The 22,229-nt window shown below is 36.2% G+C and overlaps 1 protein-coding gene across 1 annotated transcript; it reads left to right on the forward strand.

Moving 5' to 3' along the window:
• Positions 1–363: 363 nt before the first annotated feature.
• On the forward strand, positions 364–20,895 carry DDX1 (DEAD-box helicase 1). The gene is made up of 26 exons (XM_062573146.1): positions 364–443; positions 2,437–2,488; positions 3,395–3,458; positions 4,230–4,259; positions 4,573–4,669; positions 5,366–5,413; positions 5,953–6,036; positions 6,958–7,041; positions 7,493–7,569; positions 8,849–8,921; positions 9,007–9,083; positions 9,895–10,009; positions 10,563–10,701; positions 11,735–11,795; positions 13,027–13,125; positions 13,508–13,597; positions 14,087–14,275; positions 16,217–16,268; positions 16,713–16,859; positions 17,569–17,660; positions 18,125–18,197; positions 18,604–18,676; positions 18,795–18,837; positions 19,068–19,163; positions 20,144–20,264; positions 20,574–20,895. Exons 1-26 carry the CDS (start codon positions 428–430, stop codon positions 20,702–20,704), a joined length of 2,223 nt encoding a protein of 740 aa, XP_062429130.1. The 5' UTR covers positions 364–427; the 3' UTR covers positions 20,705–20,895.
• Positions 20,896–22,229: the final 1,334 nt, after the last annotated feature.

Genomic DNA, 22,229 nt, shown 5'->3' on the forward strand with positions numbered 1-22,229 from the left:
GCAATTTTTCCCCCGTAATTTTATTTCTACAACAGCACTCCAGAGGTTGCCTTTCACTTTGCTAGAAGTTATCCTGGGGGGAAAAAACGTAGAGAATTTCATCAATCTTATGTAAGAAATGTAAAAGAACGCGTTGCTACTTATGTTCTACTAAAGAACGAAGCGTTGCTGTTACACACCGGCGAACCGACCGCTCCGTGTGTGACTGCCAGCACCGAGCGCCTAACACCTACCCCCCCACACACACACACCCCCACACCCACACACCCCCACACCCACACACCCCCACACCCACACCCATACACACCCCGGAACCGGCGGAACCGGCGGCGCGGCCCGCGCGCACCCGGCGCAGAAAGCGGACGGACCGCCCCGGCGCCTGTGCACTGCCGGCGGGGGCGCAGCTGGAGCGGCCGGCGGTGCGAAGATGGCGGCGTTTTCGGGTACGCGGCGCTGGGGCCGGCGAGGGTCGGCGCCGAGCGGCCCTGGGAGCCCCCCTCGCCTTTCGGGCTGGCTGTCCCGTGGAGGGCGGGCGGCTCCCGGTGTCCCTGCGGCGGGCGAGCGGGCGCTGTCCCGGCGGTACGCGGCCCCGTGGGCCTGGTGCGGGCTCCTCCTCCGTGCTGCGTGACTTGCCACGCCGCGGGCGGGAGGGAGGGCGGCCTGTGGGGAGGCAGCTGCTTCTCCCGGTGCCGGGGGCTTGGGAGGCCTTCGGAGGTGTTTGCCAGCATGGATTTGCTGCTTTTAGCGCATAGGGTGTATGTGCACCTGGGAAATGGCGCTGCTTAAAAGTACAGATTTGTCTCTCAGACTTGAGTGCTCCTCTAAGAGGAGACTCGGTGATAACTGTTCTGTGTACTGAGGAGCATTATAACTATGTGTTCATAATTGGGAGTAGGCCTATTATGTGGCGTGGTTTAAAATATGTGTATAATCTGTAATTTAAAATCTTATGCTGTTAATCCTACATGCACATACCCCCAACCCTAGCACTGAGGCACTGTACTTTTCATGTAATTGGTTTTTGGTTTTTTTTTGGGGGGGGAGGGGGGTTTAAACTGATTTCTTCATGCCTCACCATTAGGGAAAATACTGAAGCTTCTTCCACAATTCTGGAGATGCATTTAAATACTAGACAGCAGGATGTTTTTAATTGTGCAACAGAAAATTTCATAGTGGTGGTGTTTCTATAATGCAGTATATTCTGCAAGAGTTTAATCAATATGAAGTGAGAGTACATTTAAAATGGGTAGTAGAATTCTAAGGAACTTACATTGTTTCAATCAACAATTGTTTTTGCTGATAAGTTTTTTTTTTCTTATATTGATGATCCAAATTTGTAGGCATATTAGGATTTGTCCTACATACTTAGTACTTCTACTAGCACTTGAACATTTAAGTTTTCTGAAATTGCATTACAAATAAAGTAGCCTCTCTTGAAACAGATACTACTTTATGATATTTTTCTTATTACAGCAAAATGAAGAAGTAATTTTTGACTGCGTATATGCATGTATGTCAACCTATCTGTATATGTCCATAATGTGTATGAAAGCATATGATAGTGTGAAGACTAACATGTAAAGGCTCCCTTTAGAAAAGTGCAAGCTTATATTTAGAGAACCTGCAATTAAGTTATTATGTTGATGGTAAGAACTGGATAAGTTCTTACACTCATTAAATAGCAGGAGATAATGTTTTATTCAATAAATAAAAAGAAAAAAATTGTTTATCAAGGTGCAGACTTTACTTAATGGCTCCATTTTTTCCAACTGTGGCTGAGTTAGGATCATCAGACCTTGGTACAAGTTTACTTGAAAATATTCCTAAACTGGATGTGATTGGTAACTATTACAAATCAAAGCACTTTCATAATATACTTGTGTATGGCAAGCTGTGGCCAAAGGAGATATAGATATATAGATATCTGAAACTTAGGTCTGTATGTATCATTGGTTCTGCCTTTTTTTAAGTTATTTGCATTTCAACTATGGTGAAGTCTGTCATATAGTTTGCATAGACAGATCACTTAGATGTGCAAACTTGAAAAATATTTGACCCAGAAAGTTGCACTCAATTCTTACTGTGTTTACTTTTCCATTATGTCATCCTTTAGTGTGATTTCCTACCCCTGTTAACTCTTTGCCATGTATGTCTGGTTCTTTCCACGGCCATTAAAAGTAGGGACAACTGTCAAAAATGTGGGGTGGGGGGCAAGGGGTTGAAGATGTTTTTATCTCTGTTTTGAGTTCTACAGCGAAGGTAGGGTATACTGTTACCTAAAATCATGCCTTTTTTTTTTTTTTTTTTTTTTTTTTTTTTTTTTTTTTTTTTTGTCAGTAATTGGAAAAATTGACATTTGGAAATCTGGTTTATTCTGAGGAAACTAATGCTGCTTGTTATGTGAGTTTTTTTTTTTTATTTTTTTTTTTATTACAGAAATGGGTGTTATGCCGGAGATAGCTCAAGCAGTGGAGGAGATGGACTGGCTGTAAGTAGGCATGTTTAGACCTTTGGGCCTGGCAAAATCTTAACTTTTGTTCCTTGGTGAGGTATCTTGTGCTTCATAAAATACCTGTTCTGTTTTAATGTCACCAGCATGGGGCCATGTCTTCCTTTAACCATCCTTGTATCTCTTGCATTTGTTTAATGTGAAAGACTGAAGAACATAACCTGTGAGTGTAGCAGTAGCACTTAAGCTTCAATAAGGAAGGTACGACAGCTTGTTTTTCAGTGTCATTTGTTTGATAAAAGTGCCCTGTGGTCTAAATTTCTGTTCATCAAGGTTGATTCTACTGCGGAAGTTATTGACTAATGTGAAATTATTTGTCTCTATTTCTAGCTACTTGTTTGGCTAAATATTTTACTTTGAGGCTTATTTTGAACTGGAGTTCAGAATGTTATCTGTATGGACAGCTGTAGTGTATGTAACTCTTCTCATATGAGCAGTGTTAATTAGCTGAGATTGTTTCAAAATACTGGTTACATTCAATTAACTTGACTTTATTTTCTATTTTGAATCATAAGCCTGTAAATGAGGGCTGTGCAAGTGGCTTTAAAAGTGAACCACTCTGGAAGAAAGGAAAACTGGGAAAAATTAGCAGTCTGTTTCTTTTCTTGCCAACACAGTAATATGGGAGATGTCTTGTCAGGATGCAAGTGAATCTACTGCATCCACTAGTCACTTCCTGACAAGATATACCACCTATTCTAAATATCTGTGCAGATTTCGACCTTTAGCTTCTTTAACTGCCAGCCAGGAAAAATAACTTTCACCTTTTAATTAGCTTCTTGCAACTTAATGATATGAATGTGCAAAAGCTGCTTAAATATATATAAGGGAAAATGCTTGTATCTTCTGTTAACTTGTATTTGTGTTAATTTTGTGTTCCTTTAGTCTCCCCACAGATATTCAAGCTGAGTCTATCCCGCTGATTTTAGGAGGTGGTGATGTGCTTATGGTATGTGTGCTGGATAGCCCTGTTCCAGGAAAACCTTTGTTTTTCTAATTGTTATTTGTTCAGTCAATTACTCCTTTCCAGAGTGTTCCATGGTTAATTAGCTATTCTTTCTTCATTGGTTAAAAAGTGTATTCTTCCCTTACAACCACTCCAAGTTCCCTGTATGTTTCAAGCTCTGTCACTTCATAGCTTTGTGTTAAGGTAAAGGTTGTTTATGAGAACATACTGTTCTTGCAGATTGGATTGGCTCTTTTTAGACCTTAGTTTGACTGCTTCACAGACAGTGCCAGGTGAAGGAGAGCTATCTGAGATCGTCTAATTTCATTTTTGTTATAAATCCCTGACACAGTCCTGTATGTGACATGACTGATACTGTCTCAACAGATCCTTCACTGAAATAAAAAATAATCAGTATAGTTAGTCTGGCTTACCTTCTGAAGATTTGTCTATTCTTGATTCTGTAATCAGAACACCACCTGCTGAAATCAGACAAATTTTTTCCCCTTACTGGAATCTGAAAGTGTGTGGGTTTTTGGGGGGTTTTTTTGTTTGCCTTTTTTTTTTTTTTTTTTTTTTTTTTTTTTTTTTTTTTTTTTTTTTTGTATTCCAGATCTGGTTTACATATGAAGCAATGGCATTGCTCTGTATTAAGATTTTCTGAGTTATGGAAAGGGCCAAAGCAGACTTAGTTTATACTTTACTAAGCAGAACTGTAGAACAGTCATTGTAGAATAAGTTCTAACTTATAAACTCTTTTTTTTTTTCATATAGGCTGCAGAAACGGGGAGTGGAAAAACTGGTGTAAGTAATTAGATTTAAATCTAATACAATAGAGAGTAGAAGTCCATCCGTAAGAAATACTGTGAGTGGGGTTTATTAGTTTTTGTTTTTTTAAACATGTATATGTACACACACATGCATATATAGAGAGAGAATGTGTACGGAGGTGTGCGTATTTACTGCAGTAAAGCAGTACTGTTGGGATTTACGAACATATATTTAAGCTAGTTTTAAAGTATTTCTAACCTTTATGTGCTATGTATTGCAGCTGAAAACTAGGCTGTGTAAATATATGTGTATAAACTGTGTGAAGCAAAATAACTTTGTATTTCAGGCTTTTAGCATTCCAGTTATCCAGATAGTTTATGAAACACTGAAGGATCAGATGGAAGGCAAGAAAGGGAAAGCAACCATTAAAACTGGTGGGGCAGGTAAGTTTTCATCCATGATTGTCCTGAAGTATGTACTATTGTTGATCTATATTGACTTTGTTTAATAGCAAGTTAGGCTTTTTTTGTTGTGTGTATGAATACGGAGGGCATAATGTAAGTGGAGTATCCTAGATAAGAAATTATGGATATAAATGTGTACTGGCAGAGTCATGGAGAAAAACTGGGATGTGTTTGACTACCCAGGGTCTTTTACCAGTGTTGGTTGTCTTTAGCTTAGGGCTGATTGATCCATCCTATGCTCTTCAGTATTCTTTTGAAAGCCATACTTGGTTTAGTACCTTGCAAGATGTGAAGTGGAAACAATGTTCAGCTTGTAAAAGATTTTATTTGTTTTTTATTTATTTTTTTTGCTGATATCCTGAAAAAATATCTTAATGCAAATTCAGAGCAAATACATTTCAGAGTTATTGCTCTTAGTGTATTTGTGGACCTTTTTTCCAGCTGAATTTGACTGAGAGCATGTGGAACGTTGGCCTATCTTCTAAGTGCCCTCATTAATCCTCTTCAATGTATAGGCCTTCATTCTCACTTCATAGTATGAATTATATTGGAACAAGACTGTCTTCCTGTAATATTAATCTTGGTGCTGCAGAGCCATTGTGAATTTTTAATTTGAGCTCTCCAGGCATATCATGTTGGTTTAATGCTTTTTTTTATTTTTGTCTTTCAAAATAGTACTCAATAAATGGCAAATGAACCCATATGATAGAGGGTCAGCTTTTGGTGAGTTATACTAACCCTGCTTTAACCGTTCATCATACGCCTGAAATTGATTAACTGTAATATATAACTGGAAAGAACTTTGTTTTTGATTCCTTATCCCATTACACCTTTCCCCCCACCCTGGGGAAAAATTAAGGCCTGCAAGCTCTCATCAGAGAGTTTAAGGGGGGGTTGTTTGGTTTTAGCAAGCTTGTTAGGGCTCAAAGCATGTTTGTGTGGTATGTGGGGTTTTGGGGTTTTTTTGTTTGTTTTACTGCAGCTGAATCTGCTGCATCTGTGCTAGTCCATAGTATATGATTTAATTTAGAGATCAAATGTTTCAAGCTACCTCCTGTTCCTTTATTATAAGTTGTTCTTAATCATATTTAAGTGATTACTTAAGATCTATCTCAAATTGCAGAGGGTAAGCTGTTAAATAAGACTTTCTACCTGTGTTTGCATATTTAAATAAAAGAATAAGCTAGACTAAAATATACACAAAAATACTGCTTAAAGTAGAGAAGCTTTTTCTTTAACTAAAACTGTCTTGTTATCTTCAGCAATTGGATCAGATGGTCTGTGTTGTCAAAGCAGAGAGGTAAAAGAATGGCATGGATGCAGAGCAACTAGAGGCGTGACTAAAGGTAGATATTATGTATTTTAGAATCTGTTTTGGAAACTTTAACTAAAACATCCACTTGTTGCTCATTGTTAGTGAAGATGGTTGCATTTAAAACTTATTTTCCATCTGCCAGCTAAAGATGTTGGAAAGAAAAATAATTCTGCGTATTTCAATCTCCTTATGTTGTAAATGTCATTTTCCCTGCTAAGGGATCGAGCTAGAGGAGAGACAGATCACAAACCAGTACTCATTAAAACATATTTTATTGGCTAAGGCGGTGTTGCTAACAGCTGGTGACTGTCCACACTGTGCATTCAATTATTTCCTCACACGCTTTGCATAAAGGCACACAGATGCACAAATTACCTGGCTATCTGGTGTGAGCAACAGTTGTGTGGTAACCCTGACTGTTTACCCAGAAGTAGATGGTCATATTGACACTCCAGTTGTTCTAGGTACTGTTCAGAAAATTCTTCAAGTTGCCGCTTGTTTCACTGGCTGTGCTTATAATCACGTGGTCTTTGTCTGTATATAGCAGCTACACCCTACCTGGATGTGCTTTAAGTAACAAAATCAATTTTGGTACTAGTACAAGATCATCACCAGCATGCATTGGTTCAGCAGACTGTTGGTGTTCAAAATTTATCAGTTCTTGTGGTTTCAGTGGAACCACTAGTCTCTGGCTAGCTTAACAGTTCTCAAAACTTTCGCACACTCCCTCTCCATATGTCCTTTTTCCATTTGGTCTACTATCTTCTGATAACTGTCTCTACCTTCATAGGTACCTATAAAACCCTTTCACGCTAACGTGGTAAGAGTTTTTATGGTACTTACTGCGAGGACTGGGAATATTAAACTTGCATGACCTTGGAAGCAGCCAAACTGAACCACTTCAAAATTGAACTTTAGATGATGTTTAAGATCCCTCCTTTCTCTTTTAAAGGAAAATACTACTATGAAGTTTCCTGTCATGACCAAGGCTTGTGCAGAGTTGGCTGGTCAACTATGCAGGCTTCGTTAGACTTGGGTAAGTTTCCCCATAAAAAGATTTACAGGATTCTCATAGACAATTCCTATATTGCATGTTTTAGAAGGTAGCTGGAAACCTGTTCTAGTCTTACGGAGAATTAACTATTTGGGGGAAAGTAGCAATCTGAGTTAAGAGTTTTTATGTGAATTCTGTTCTTCCAATAAGAAAAAAATTGCTTAAAGGATGTGCTTTTTAACTCCAGTGGTTTCCTATACCCATATACCCCCTATACCTCTTTTGATTACTCTGCTAATGAAGATGACTGGAGACCAATAAAATCAATAAACATACTAATACAAACATTATTTTAGAATGCGTCAAAACTAGAAATGTTTGGTTGGTACAGTGTATTTCTTTCTTTGTAATACTAGGGGTTTGATTTGGCAATATAAATGATAATGGAAATGCAACCCATCAGCCAAACAATAAAAGGTTGTCTTGTCTTCAGGTACTGATAAATTTGGCTTTGGTTTTGGTGGAACTGGCAAGAAGTCTCACAACAAGCAATTTGACAGCTATGGTGAGGTAAGTTGCAGTTGCTTGTTGATGGAAGTATCACTGTTTTTTGCTAACCTCTTCATTATTTATATTAAAAAATTTGCATGTATATTATGGCAATCAAATGTCTTTTCTAACAATGCTCGTCTTTTTTAGGTCATGTCATTAAGTAGGAATACCATAAAATGTTGATTTTTTTTTGGACAAAAGTGTGTTAACAGATTTAACAAACAGCCTCTTGAGGTCTATGGTTGTGTCTAGACAAGAGGCTCTTATTCAGAAGATAAAGCTTTTCTGTGTTATTAAATGTTTTGCTATTAACTTTTGGATTTATTTCTTTTATATTAAGACTGAAATAAGTCAACACCAACCCATCAATATGTCTCAGTAAATGTCAAAGTGAGGGCAACATATCCTGTTGACTACTAGTCAAAAATACAAGTCATAACTCTAATATATTAAAATACATGGTTAGGTGCTGATAAGGTATGGTTAGTCAGGTTCTATTTCTGGCTTTTTGGTTGGATTTGCCATTAAAACTATTATTTTAATATGCTGCTTCTGAAAAGTGCATCAAGAAAATCTGAGGTAGCTTTTGTACTGTATGCTAGTCAGTAGTTCTTAGACACTTAAGCATAACTTTTATAAATCTGAACAACACTGCAGAAACTTAGTGTTTTAGTAGTATTAGCTGCAAGTTGTATGGCATTGAGAATTCACTTTTATAACTATTGTATTGTAGTTTTTATTAAAATAGTGACTTATGAGCTGTTCAATTGGAAGTACTTCATAATAGACAGACTTTAAAGATTTTTGCAATGAATAAATTCCAAGGTCTTTATATAGTATTTAAATATGTATAACATGCAAGTATTACTAACTACAAGTACCTCCTGCAAGTGTAAATCTTTTAGTCAAAAAATAGGCTTCTACTATGTGTTTGGCAATGTAAATTTGGATTTAAATTGGGTAGTAAATGCATGATTAATTCACTTCTCAATATAGAATTCTCCAGGTAAATGACTTGCATTTATCATTGTCAGAATGTTTGGTTTTAAACTAAACTTAAAGCAGCAGTAAGTGTTTAAATGTCGAAGATGAACCTGGCCTTTTCCTGAAAAGGCGTAATTGAATAAAAACATGCTATTAAAGCTATCGTTTTGGAGTAAAACGCAAACTTCCCACTTTTAAGGATAGAAGTTTAGTTTTCTCACTTCTCCCTACTAAAAGTTGACAGAATGTAAGCCCCCATTCTTAATATACTATTCTAAAACCTGTTAATTTCACAAGCTGCTTTTCATTATAGGAATTCACTATGCATGATACAATTGGATGTTATCTAGACATAGATAAAGGACAAATAAAGTTTTCCAAAAATGGTAAGATTTCTTTTTTTATTTTAATTAGATGCTTGTACAGTGTGCATGTGTATGAAGTCTGACTGAATATGAACTCTGTTTTCAGGGAAAGACCTTGGCCTTGCATTTGAAATCCCACAGCACATACGGAACCAAGCACTCTTTGCTGCTTGTGTACTGAAGGTAACTTAAGAATGTCACAAATGCATAAGACTGAGAATTGTTCTAGTTTTTTTAGTAACTACTAGTTAAGTATGAAACTTGCATACCTGCTGTAATTATGGTAGTCTCTCTTGAACATTGTCTCTGTTTCCTTCTATCTACCAGTAATCTACTACTGAAGCAGTCACTATTTGAAAAGTTTCATTCAGGTTAAATGTTGACCCTTTAAATTTAAATTGAAATATTTCAGCTTGAACATAAAGGTAGAATAGCACTTATTTTAGCTTGAAAAACTGCTTGTCTTGTATCTATTGAGTCATTCCGTAACGAAGTTTAATACACACAGGCAAATAACTAAATACTAAAACTTTAACTGATCTACCTTGACACTTACATTTTTTTCAGTTTTTCTCAACCCTAACTTTATGGGTGGTAGGCTAGCCTTCCTGGGCTTAGTCTCTCTGTAGTGATGCCTTATTGAATAATAAAGGATTTAATAGAATTTATGGTGGTCTGTGACACATACGAGTAGGTTTGTGTGAGTTTTTTTTAAGATTATGGCTAGTTATTGAATATGAATAAAACATGCAAGCTTGAAAGAGGTTTTAGTGTATCTGTAAATATTTGAATGTTTTGATGTAGAAGAAACTTTCAGAGCTAGAAACAAGCAAAAAAATATCTGACAGGGTTTACACCTCTTTGGTGATACAGAGAGGATGTTTTTTTCCTGTGCATGCTTAGTCTGCTCTCTTCTCATGGGGAAATTAGTTGTGGAGTTGTTTCTTACTTTGGCTTTTGAACCTGTCTCTGACATTACCTTGTTACAATCTAGAATGCTGAATTGAAATTCAATTTTGGTGAAGAAGACTTCAAATTTCCACCAAAAGATGGCTATATTGCCCTCTGCAAAGCTCCTGATGGTAGTGTTGTAAAATCACAACACACAGGTAAGTTAAATCTTTAAATTTCTGATGCTTTTATATTCTAGCTAGAGCTTTTTTATATTATTAATTGTTTCATTATTATTAGTTTGAGTCTTGCGTGATCTTAGTGGTAGAAAAACAAGTGTGACTTTTTCAAAAGTGTTTGGATTTTTTTTTTCATATTAAACTGTATTGTAGTCTAACACTTTGAATTTAGAAATGTATCAGATAACTTAGGAGTTTGGCTCTTACCAAAGTTACTCAAGAGTATCTGCTTTAACACTTACCTTTTTCTATGATAGAGTTTAAAAAAAAGTTATGCTGAATGAACAGTATACCCATTATCATGACCAGGTTCACAGAACAGTTTCAGACTTGGAATACTGACCTGAAGCTATTTATAACTGAGTGAGCCATGAAATTACCCTTTAAAAAAAGTATTTTTGGGGATAATGAGGTTTTTAGGTTGTTTGTAGAAAATCAAAGTCTGTTCCTAGCCACAAGTTAGAGGATAGTGATATAGTTGTGTGTGTGTGGTTTTTTTTTGTTTGTTTGTTTGTTTGTTTGTTTTCTTTAGGAAATGCACAAGTGGTTCAAACACAGAACCTTCCAAATGCTCCAAAAGCATTGATTGTAGAACCCTCAAGAGAGCTGGCAGAACAAACTTTAAACAATGTGAAGCAGTTCAAAAAATATGTTGAAAATCCCAAGTTAAGGTAACGATGCTTTAATATCATCTGTTACATAATACTCTGTTTGTTTATGGCAATGTCCATGTGGACAGGAGAGGCCTCCAAGGGTTCACCTTTGTAGATATGTGAATCTTAATTTGCAGTGCAATTTATATAGCCTCAGTAGCATTTGCTACAAACTAACCCTCTAATTTTCCTATTACTGTAATACTCCTGACCAGCTGAGGGGGACAGTTGAGGTGTGGTTTTTCTTCTTTCCAGGCTACTACTTTCTAGTATGATAAATCTGTTTAGTTTGTTTTTCTTCAGATTATTGAAGGAGTATATTTAGTGAAGCTTTTATTTGCAAAGAAAAGCACATAACTTCTGCTTATCACCTCTCTCTCTCACCTCTTCCATCATTCTTCTTCAACAAATAGTTATGTAGGAGGTCTGATTTGTTTACATTCATATTCTCACAGAACAGATCTTGCTCTGATCTGCATGAAGGTGTGATTTTAAAATAAGTTGTCTACAGACTGCTTTGATCTAAAGCTCTTTCTTTTTGCTGTTTCTTTGCTTCTAAAGCTTAAAATGTGAAGCTGATTGCTTAAATTGTAATCAGTTTACAAGAGTGTTTTTACTAGGATTGCATGAGAGTAGCCATGGGGAGAAAACTGATGTCGGAGGTATTTAATTTACTGTTTGCTTTACTAACTGTCAAGAACATAGGAAACTTAATCTCAGTATACTAACAGATTAGCTTCAAGAAATTAGTTTCAAGATCCTTTCTTTAAGGTGAAACTTCTGTGTGTGTAGCAAAATGGCAATAGGATAAAGAAATACCACTCAGTAGCAAGTTTTTTCTCTTCTGGAAATCAAGTACAGTGAATGCACACATGAAGGAAAGAATTTTACAAAACTCTTCCCTATTCTCTTGTTTTTAAATTTACTATTCTAAACTGTTAATCTCTAGGTATTATTAGTAACAGAATGAATCCTCAGCCAAATGTTTATATACCTGAATATACCAAAAGTTAGGAAACTTCAAAGTATGTTGATGTAACTTTAATTTTAGAGAACTGCTGATTATTGGTGGTGTTGCTGCAAGAGATCAACTCTCTGTGCTGGAACAAGGAGTAAGTTTTATTTCTGTTTATATGATGTCATAGTTTTGAGTTCTGAGTTACTTGGTGTCTCTAGAGAATAGTAGTAATTGCTGTAACTCCTGTAAACCTGATAAAAGGAAATCATTCTGGTGATGCTAATGTCATATTGCACTGTTCTGGCACTTGTTGCTTTATTTAGTGGTGGTTGTTAATACTGATCTGTATGGTACTCAGTCAAATTCTATAGATGCCTGAGTACTTCTGTAAAACTAAGTATAATTTTTGCCATTTTTCCTTGATTAACAAAACAGTTTTCTTAACTTATTTTGAATTAATGCAAATAAAAGTTGTCTGCAATAAGCAGAATCGGTCTACACCAGAGTTCTCTCTGAACGGAACACCTGTGTGGAGGGGAAATGGGTCTAGCTTCTGCGGCATGAGATGTACAGTCCGTTCAATCGTACTGTAACTTAGTCTTTTGTTGTTGTTTTGCTTGTTTTTGTTCTTCTATAGTATGGATAGCATAGTGTGTGATGGTAAGAGTTTGTTTTTGTTGTATTATTTTTAAAGACTCTCTTCTGGGAGTGACACTCCATCATTATTAGTATGTTTTCACTGACTTTAGCTGCCTAGCTATGAAGTTTTCCGTAAGCAGGCTCGGACTGGGAGCTTGGTAGACTTTAATAGGAATCATGAAGGCATGAGAGTGAACTGTTCTATTTGGCAAAATCTTAAGTTATTTCTGTGGGCGATAGGTTTGATAGCTAGACTTCTGCAGTGGGAAGAAAGAGTTGAACTAAAAACTATTATTTATACATGAATGCTTTTTTCATTTAGCTTCACTTCCCGCAGCAGCTAAACAGCTCTTTCTGGGTGTGGAGACAGAGGGGGGTTCACAAAATACTCTTGCGTGGGACAGTTGGAAGTGGAAACTGGAATGAAAACAGGCAATAGAAGTGAAATGCAGATTACCCAGAAAGGTTGTGAAGTCTCTGTTCTTGAAGATGATCAAAACTTGACGGAGCAAGGTCCTTAGTGCTCTAAAGCAGCTTTGAAGTTGGCACCACTTTATGTGCAGGAGTGGGAACTAGACTTCAAAAGATCCTTTACAACCTGAATTACTCTAGGAGCCTGTGAAATTATCATTAACAGATGGTAGGGCATTACACTGTTAAATATCTGACAATCTTGAGTTTAGGTAGAGCCGGTCACATAATTAAGTCGAAGGCATTACCAATTAATATTTTTCTGTATTTCATAGGTGGACATAGTTGTGGGAACCCCTGGAAGACTGGATGACCTGGTCTCAACGGGAAAGCTTAACCTATCTCAAGTTAGATTCCTGGTTCTGGACGAAGCTGTATGTAGCTTTTTTATTTTTTAATATAACGTTTCCTAAAAAGATTCAATGAAACATCATTGCTGTGTAGCACTGTTTCTTTCTCTGCTTTTAATACTATTGAATATTCACAAAGGTAGAATACTTGAGTGGGTGAAGGGGAAAGGAAGCAGCTTATTAGCTTAAAGAAGCTGCTGAAGCACATGTTTAATTTCTTGTAAAGCACAGAAGCTGTGCTTGAAAATACTTCAGACTTTTTCTTTTATTTCCATGGTAATAATTAGATGGACAGGTCAATGACTGGCTTAAGTGAGACTACACATGTTGTGTTGCTCAAATGTATAGATTGACAAATGAGAAGCTAACGTTGCTGTTTTATTTGTTCTGTTTCCATACCCTCCAGGATGGCCTCCTTCTCCAAGGTTATTCAGATTTCATAAACAGGATTCACAGTCAGATTCCTCAGATAACTTCAGATGGAAAGAGACTTCAGGTATAAGGTTTATTCCTAACTTGTTTGGTCTGCACTGCTTTCAGTTCTAACAGACTATGAGCATAAGTATTTAGGATTCTTCATCTGAAGCCTGGTATTTAGGCTTTGGGGGTTTATTTAAATACATATTTTTGAGTGACTTCTTAAACTGACTTCTAATGCTATAGTTAATCTTGATTCATCAGCTATCAGTAATTCTGCTTTCCTTGTCTTGAATGATTGGGTCTCTGTAAGAGAATACCTGAATAACTGTTCTTCTGTCCTGACCTTCATTAGTGTGGTAGATCCTGGAATGAGGAAAGTAAGTTTGTGGGGTGTGTGTGGCTTTTGTTTTTATTTTCTTTGTATTGAGCTACAGTATGCTATTGCAGCTAGCACGTAATGTCCTTGTCATTTTAACTCTTTTTTGCTGAAGAATCTGATCTCATCTGGTATTCATCTTTGATAACACTTATTCTGAAGTATTTGTGGCTTTTTTTTTCTATATAGGTGATTGTGTGCTCTGCAACATTGCATTCTTTTGATGTGAAAAAACTGTCAGAAAAGATCATGCATTTTCCCACATGGGTTGACTTGAAAGGAGAAGATTCTGTCCCTGAAACTGTGCACCATGTAGTTGTGCTTGTAAATCCAAAAGCTGACAAACTGTGGGAAAGGCTTGGCAAGAACCACATAAGAGTAAGTGGTGTATAAGTGAAACATTTAAATTCAGTCTCTGTCTTTCTATGCCTCTATTTACTTTCTGTCTGCACAGTGATTTAACACTTGGAAGTGGCAGAGATCTTTCAATAGTTGGGGCCTAATGTTGTAACAGCTTGATGTGTCTGAAATGGTTTGTCCCACCAACATTAGTCAACAGCGTGATATTGGCAATGTCATAAAATTAGGATTATGAGTAACTTTTTCACCAACATGATTGGGGAAAAAATGGATGGGATAATGTTCTGGCTTGTAGGGGAGAACAGTGGTGCTGCACTACTAAGTCATTTTGCAACTAATTATCAGTAGCATCTGAAACATGTCATACCTGTCTCTTCTGATTGATCTGAAGGAAGTAAACTTTCTAACAGACCTTTCTGGAAAATAGTTTCTCTAACAGCATACAGGAAATGGACAATCCTATGCAAAACATACTTAATCTCAGGCTGTACTCTGAATGACCTAGAACTGTCTTATATTTTTACCAACTCTTGGGTGATTAGAATCAGTGACTTTCCTCAACACCTCTAGCTCCAGAATTTCACTTTCTTATGTTTGTTAGGGCCTTTTCATTAAGTCTTGACATTACTTCATGTCTTTTCATCTTGGCTCTGTATCTGATCCTGAGTCTGAGTTGTTCAAGAGCAACTGTGGTCTAATTTAGTTGTGATTGTATTAATGCATTATTTTAAGGGTTTTTTATTCAGCAATTTAGTGTCTATCCAATGTCCAGACAAAGAATTTTATTGCTTACATTTTTGCATTCAAGACTAAGATTCTTTAGCAGAACCTAGATTAACTTGTCTGGTGGAAGTTAATGCTTAGATTACTTTTCAACTCTATTTAATTTCTTGGTAATTATATGTTAGTGGAGCTGAGAGTTTCCTCAACGTGTGGACTAATAATAATTTGGTTTTGCTGCTTATGCTATTAGACATTACCCAGGAGAGGTTTTCTTGCCCCATAAAATCAGAATGACTTTCAGTGTCTAAGGATCTTAAATGCAGTTACTTTTAAAGAAAACTTTGTAGTGTCTTGTACCCTGGAGCAAAGCACAAAATGTGTATGCACTTTACCTCTGAGGTCATTATGAGGCAGAACTAAGTCTTTGTTTAGTTGTATGGGTTTTCTCCCCTTTCTCCCTTTTCTTCCCTTTCTTCTAGTTTAGGTAGCATGCATATCTAGTCCTACCTCTCAAATTTATCTTGAGGCTATTTGCTAACTAACAAAATAGCATGGAGTGTTCTTATGTTTTCAAGTTTCTATTATTTATTATAAATTGTATAAGAGGATTCTTTGTTTAGTTGCACCCTTCTTAATATCAATGTTCTTGGGGTTATGTTCCTATGTTGTGTTTAACTCTGTTGTTTTCACTTGAAGCTAAAAGTGAGAGAGAAAGATGTGAGCATGAACTTGAGAATCCTGATTTTGTGTGTATACGATGGATCTTATTCTGTTGTCTTAATAGTTAGTCACTAACTTTGCTTAATTTACCAAATGAGGTTTAATATTCTAGATTACTTTTAAATAAGAGTATAGTTTGTTCTTAATAGTCTTAAGTCTTTATTTTTTAGCCAAAAGCATTTGGAATCTATTCATAATCCTGAAATGCTAGGTAAAAAACTGACATCCCTGAAAGGGGTGGCAAAGTTACAGCTGGTCTTGGAACTGGAATTCAATTTGTCAAGACATGCTGATAGGTAAAATAAGAGGTTTTTAGTGACTGCTGGAATTTTCCTTGCTGCAGAGGAGAGATCCTAGAATGAGGAAAGAATCTTTCGGGATTGTAAAACTTGGATGGCATGGGTTTTCTATAAAATGCTGAATAAATTCTGAATAAGTAGTTGTTAGTAGGCATTTTCTTTCTTGTGTTAATTCCTGCTGCAATGACATGGCTAAAGATTTTTTTCTCCTCCCTAGACTGATGAAGTACATGCAAAAGATAATACACGACCTGGTGCTAACACTCCAGGTAACCAACATTTATTAAGTAATAGATTGTGAAATAATACCTTTTAAATATTATTAAAGCTGAACTATAGTAGGTGTTGTTCTTGAGACATGTACCTCCAAATCCTTACTTCTAGAATCTTGCAGTTGTGGTCTAATAGCAAAAGAGAAATGCCTCTCTCTATTTAGGGGAGAGGAAAGACTGAAACACATCTTCAGATGCATAAACAAAAGTTGTTTGAGCTGTATGAATAAACTTAAGAGTAGCTTGGTCTTTCTGTAGGATGTCGTTTTGGAGCATGGACTGGCTTGGAGGAGAGCAAGAGCAAATGAATGAGGATCTAGCTCACCTGCTGTGCTAGTAAATGTCTACCAAAAGGCTAGAGAATCTTTAAATGCATGCTATGCGAAGACTGTTCATATTTTTAAATAATTTGAGTGAAATAACTTCCTTTGTTTCACTTAGAAATGTGGTCTGAAGCTATTAAAATTCTGAAAGGAGAGTACACTGTTCGGGCAATCAAAGAACACAAGATGGACCAAGCCATTATTTTCTGTAGGACTAAAATAGATTGTGATAATATGGAGCAATACTTCATCCAACAGGGTGGAGGTAATGTTTTTACTAAAGCCTGATTCTGCTTGCTTCTGTGTTGATTTTAAAGCCTTTCATGATGGAGGTCACTTTTTTTATGGTGTCTGCCATTAACTTAAGCACGATGATATTCATTCTGTATTGGACATAAAGGGCAGAGTTTGGGTGCTCTGGGCTGCAGCAGTGTTTTATGTGGGAGTAGCTGGAACTGCCTTGGGCTGTTCAGAGCCTGTGCCAGCCAGCTCTGAAGTGAATGAAAAAACCACTTATCTTATGCCAAAACTTCACAATCAGAGAAGCATGTGCTACCTCCTTTTCTCAAATGTAAAGCAGTGGTAGCTGCTGGCACAGAAGGCGCAGGAGGAAAAATGCGAGGACTTAAAGGACATATGTGAGGAAAAACAGAGCACACAAAGGGACAATTGAGAAATGGGAAAAGACATATGGAGAATCAAGGGAAGCTAAGACAGGGAGGGAAGGGAGGTGTCTAGATGGAAGAAGAGCAAGGGCAAAGGAGGTGGGTGGTGTTTCCTGGGGGGGGTGGGAGTGAGGGGTTGCCTCCCTTCCCCCCCCCATAGTATCTGAATTGGTAAACAAAAGTTTGTTAATTCATAATGAATGAGATTCTCAATCAAAATTGTGTTGTCTGTGACATACTTTTCTAGCAGCTCTGTAAGGTGCTGTGTCATACCTTATATCTGATACTAATGCATAACAACTTTTTCAGGCCCTGATAGGAAGGGACATCAGTTCTCATGTGTCTGTCTGCATGGTGACAGAAAACCTCAAGAAAGAAAGCAAAACTTGGAAAGATTTAAGGTGATACAGTAAGGTTTTTAACATGTAAATACAATTTCAGATATTGGGAAATGAGAAAAAAGCTTTAATCTGTGATGCTAGTTCTTCTGTGTATGATCATCACATTAAATTGGATTACTGTGTTCTGTGACTTCTCAGTTTCTAAAATTCTGTGAGATATTGTTTCTCTAAGTGGAAATCTATACTGTCAGTTAACCTGGCCTTCAAGGATTTTAAGATAGATGAGTTTATTGTTTTAAATCTAAATTTAAGCTCTGGAATCATTATTCTGTTTTCAAACTTCTTGGTTCTTGAGTATCCAAAACTAAATCAAACATTAGTTTAAATAATCAAAACATATAAATCAAAGACTTAGTTTTGTTTGTGTTTGTAATTAAGGAAGAAATAAATGAGACACCATTTCATTGATTGGATTTTGATTTAGTTTATTTAGCACAATAATTCTTATGACTCTGTTTTCATAGAGAGGAGATGTCCGTTTCTTGATCTGCACGGACGTTGCTGCTAGAGGAATCGACATTCATGGTGTTCCATATGGTAAGATACAAATTTATAACTTACTGAATTTGCTTAAGGCTTTAATATGCTTTTAGGCCTATCAGCTAGTTAAGACAAGTATATGTATGTCTTAGCTTTATTTTAAGAAAGCAAGGTTGCAGATACTAAAAATTACTTAATTAAAATGTTTACTTTTTTTCTTTATTTTCAAGTACAGTTTCAGTAAAAGCTCTTCAAATACCTAATCGTTTTCTGAATTGTAAGGGATTTTTCTAGTGCAGATAGTGACACCTGTAATTGCCGAATTAAACATGAAGTTTGAGAGGCTGAGGAGAGGGTTTGCAGCAGTCAAAATCATATTTATTTTAATGTGTGGTCTGTGACCTTACCTCATACAAAACCAGAAAAAAATGTTTTCTCTGTATTTTCTATGTATTTTATGCAGTTATCAATGTCACGCTTCCTGATGAAAAACAGAACTATGTTCATCGAATTGGTAGAGTAGGCAGAGCAGAAAGGTATGTCTGTGTTCAGTCACCATGTTTTACCTGATTTTTATAATGCTCAATGATAATTATTGAAATACATTTTTTCTCTTTCCTTCTTCTTCTCTCCTCCTCCCCCCAAATATTTCAGGATGGGTCTTGCAATCTCCCTTGTGGCAAAAGAAAAAGAAAAGGTAATTATATTCCAAAGTAGAAACTTTGGATAAAATTGAACAGAGGTTATTTACTGAAGTTGCATTCTCAGCTGATACCTGGTTTTAATATCCTGCATTGGAAAACTACTTCTGTTTCCTGTAACTGAGAAGTATTTAAAATAGAAATCTAAATTCTTATTCATGATAGAAATAAAAATAAGTGTACTATAACTTTTAAACCTTGTGACATAGTTTTTCTTTCTTTTTAGGTTTGGTATCATGTATGCAGTAGCCGTGGAAAAGGATGTTATAATACTAGACTGAAGGAAGAAGGAGGCTGTACCATTTGGTACAATGAGATGCAGGTAAACTTCACTTAATCAGAGTTTTTTAATTTCTCTCAAAGACTGTATAAGTATAGTTATTTCCTGGCTTTGTAGTTAAGGTACAAATTTGGATGGATTTCTTTTATCCATTTGAAGAACTAGTAATTAGAAAACACTATTGCAGGTTTATGCCTTCTATAAGCTTTTTAACTTAATTTGTTTTAATATTCCCAGCCATTTCTGTTGCTTCCTATTGCTTTAGCATAGTTGCTTATTAAAGAATACATAAATGTTTTAATTTATACTTGCACAAAAAACATGAAATCAGAGTATAGTATGTAAAAACAAACAAAAAAAAACCTTCCTAAGATGCAGTTTGCACAAGATCAAAAACATTTTTGTTTTTTCTGTCAGGAAACTTAATGTAGTGACATTGTATTTCTGACTTGAAATTAATTATTAGCTGATCTTGTCATGATGCCCCCTGGAGTCTTAATTTCAATTTCCTTATCGTCTTTCTGGTGAAATGCTGTGCAGAGCTGTGTGTAGGATTATTTAAGCATTTTTGTTTAGATGGTTTCTTGCAAAGCTGGAAGTGACTCTACACGTCAGAAGTTCAACAGATAGTGTCACCTAAGTTCGTTTTCATTAAGAGTGTGAATGCTTGTTAAACTCACAGCATTTTCTTACTATGTTTAATAAGAATGAATAATATCTTGTCTATAGTAAAATAAGTTGAGACTATGAACGACTTTTCTATAGAGCAGCCCTATGCATGTAAAGTATAGTACTATGCAGAGTGAAAGTTTTTGACTAGGTAGACTAGAACATACTGAGATTGGAAGTGAACTTGTGTAGTTGGCTTGAGCAAAAAATGTATTGGTCTTAGAGCTCTTAAGACCAAATTGGTTTGTTTATACATTTATCAGTTTTAATAGGAACTGTATTTCACTGGTTTAGAAAACTGTAGGCTAACTGATGTCTTGGAACCGCAAAGCATATAATTACTTTTTCTTTAGTTGCTGGGGGAGATTGAAGAACACTTAAACTGCACTATTGCCCAAGTTGAACCAGACATAAAAGTACCAGTGGATGATTTTGATGGGAAGGTTACTTACGGGCAAAAAAGAGCTCTGGGTGGTAAGCAATAAACTACTCTTGAGTTACTTGTTACGTTCTGTTCAATTTCCCAGGTGTGTTTACATAACTAGTTTCATAGATAAAAATGCATTAGTTCTTTCTCTTCTGCATTTGTTACATGCAGCTTATGAGTTGCAATTTGCCAAACTATGTATGTGTACACACATGTGTGCGCGCATGTGTGTGTGTGTGTATGTGTTTTTTATCGAGTTAGCAAACTTAATCTAATTTTCTGAATGACTGGTTGAGCATTAGTTCTGCTGACAAATGATGTTGAACATGGTATTTAGATCTGGTCTGTTTTGGCAGGTGGACTCTATAAAGGCCACGTGGATATTCTGGCACCTACGGTACAAGAGTTGGCTGCCCTTGAAAAGGAAGCTCAGACTTCTTTCTTGCATCTTGGCTACCTTCCTAACCAGCTGTTCAGAACATTCTGATTGTGCCATACTTAAGACAAGGCTCTACTCTAACAAATAGAGCTCTACTCTGAGGATATGAAAATCCTTTACCATCTGTAGCAGTAGTTACAAAAGTACTAAAATTGAATATGCTTCTTGCATGATGAACAGTGTGTTAAGCATTGTTAACTCTATTGGCTGTTGACCTAATAAAACAAATCAAAGCTGGACTGTTTCTTTTACTGTTCCTCAGCCCCATCTTGAGAGTTTAATTCACAGAACATTCTTTACCTAGCTTTTCACTTATTGAAAATACAAAATAGTTTCTTTTATAAATTCTCTTCTTTATCAGCACAGTGTAGGTAGAACAGCTTCACTGTGTATTGTAATTCTTGATGCTTCTTTTTGTTAAGGATGCTTGCATATTAAGACAACTGCCTATATTTAGGATATTGAATAAAGAACTCTTAATATGAAAAATAAATTTGAAGCTTTGAGTTAAGCCAAAATCTAGGCTCTTGAACTCAGTTTTATTTGTTGTTATTTCTCAAAGTTCATGTGCCTCATCTTTGGATACAAAATGAACATTACTCTATAGTATCCTGAGTGTATAGAAAAGTGTGCACTAGTAACAAAGCTATTCATAGCTCTACAGGACTTTTTTTTTTTTTTTTTTTTTTTTTTTTTTTTTTTTTCCTGGAGATTTATAGTTTATACTTAATCCCCCTCAAACTGTTTTCAGGCGGGTTGTTTTTGTTCAGGTGAAGTTACACACTTAGAACTGTCTGATTTGGATTGTTCTTATCTTTAAACTCTTTTTTAAGTCTCCCCTTCTTGTACTTTAGAAATTGTGGTGATATCACCTACAACTTATCTGCTGTTAGATAAAATACCAAAGATTACTGGGGATGCTTGACAATACAGACTGAAAGTGACCCCTTGCCTTCCTCATGAATCCTTCTAATCACAAAACACTTGTCTGCTTGAAGGAAATTGTGGAAAAACAAATTAAGTTCAAGTTAAGATTTTTTTTCTTTTCTTTTGCTGTTGGGTGCTACCTGAAGAAGACAGACTGAGTGTCCTCTTAATATTGAAATTTGCTTAACTTAATGAAAAATCAATGTCATCTTCCATTTCTAAACTGATAATGGTGAAATCTTTCCTTTAATTCTTTGTGTTTAATATTTAGAACTTGAGAGGAAAAGCTCTGATACTTAATGTATTGGCCTTCTCTTGTCAGACCAGTATAATGAAATCTATTGACTGTGGAAGCCAACTATTGCAGTGTCTGAAGTACTTAAATACAGGAGGAAACAGATCATTCAGCAATGAAATGGCTAAAATGACCTGATGCATATTTCAAGAGACTTGCAGGGATGACACAAACGTATGCCTAGAAGAGTTCTTGCAGAGAAATTTTAAAGGTTGAGTGAGATGTCAAGAACTTTTATTATATTGATGTTCAGCACAAGAGACAAAATTTGAGCTTTCTAGAAATACCAAATTTCCTCAGAATGCAAGTGAGGTCATAAAATCTAGACAGCTAAATGGAATTACACTAAAT

Source organism: Rhea pennata, chromosome 3 (assembly GCF_028389875.1).
Source record: "Rhea pennata isolate bPtePen1 chromosome 3, bPtePen1.pri, whole genome shotgun sequence".
Classification (NCBI taxonomy): domain Eukaryota; kingdom Metazoa; phylum Chordata; class Aves; order Rheiformes; family Rheidae; genus Rhea; species Rhea pennata.

Coding starts and splice junctions, on each gene's coding strand:
- DDX1 (XM_062573146.1), top strand. Junction 17,661..18,124: donor AAAACTTGGAAAGATTTAAG/GTGATACAGTAA, acceptor CTGTTTTCATAG/AGAGGAGATGTCCGTTTCTT. Junction 18,198..18,603: donor CATTCATGGTGTTCCATATG/GTAAGATACAAA, acceptor TATTTTATGCAG/TTATCAATGTCACGCTTCCT.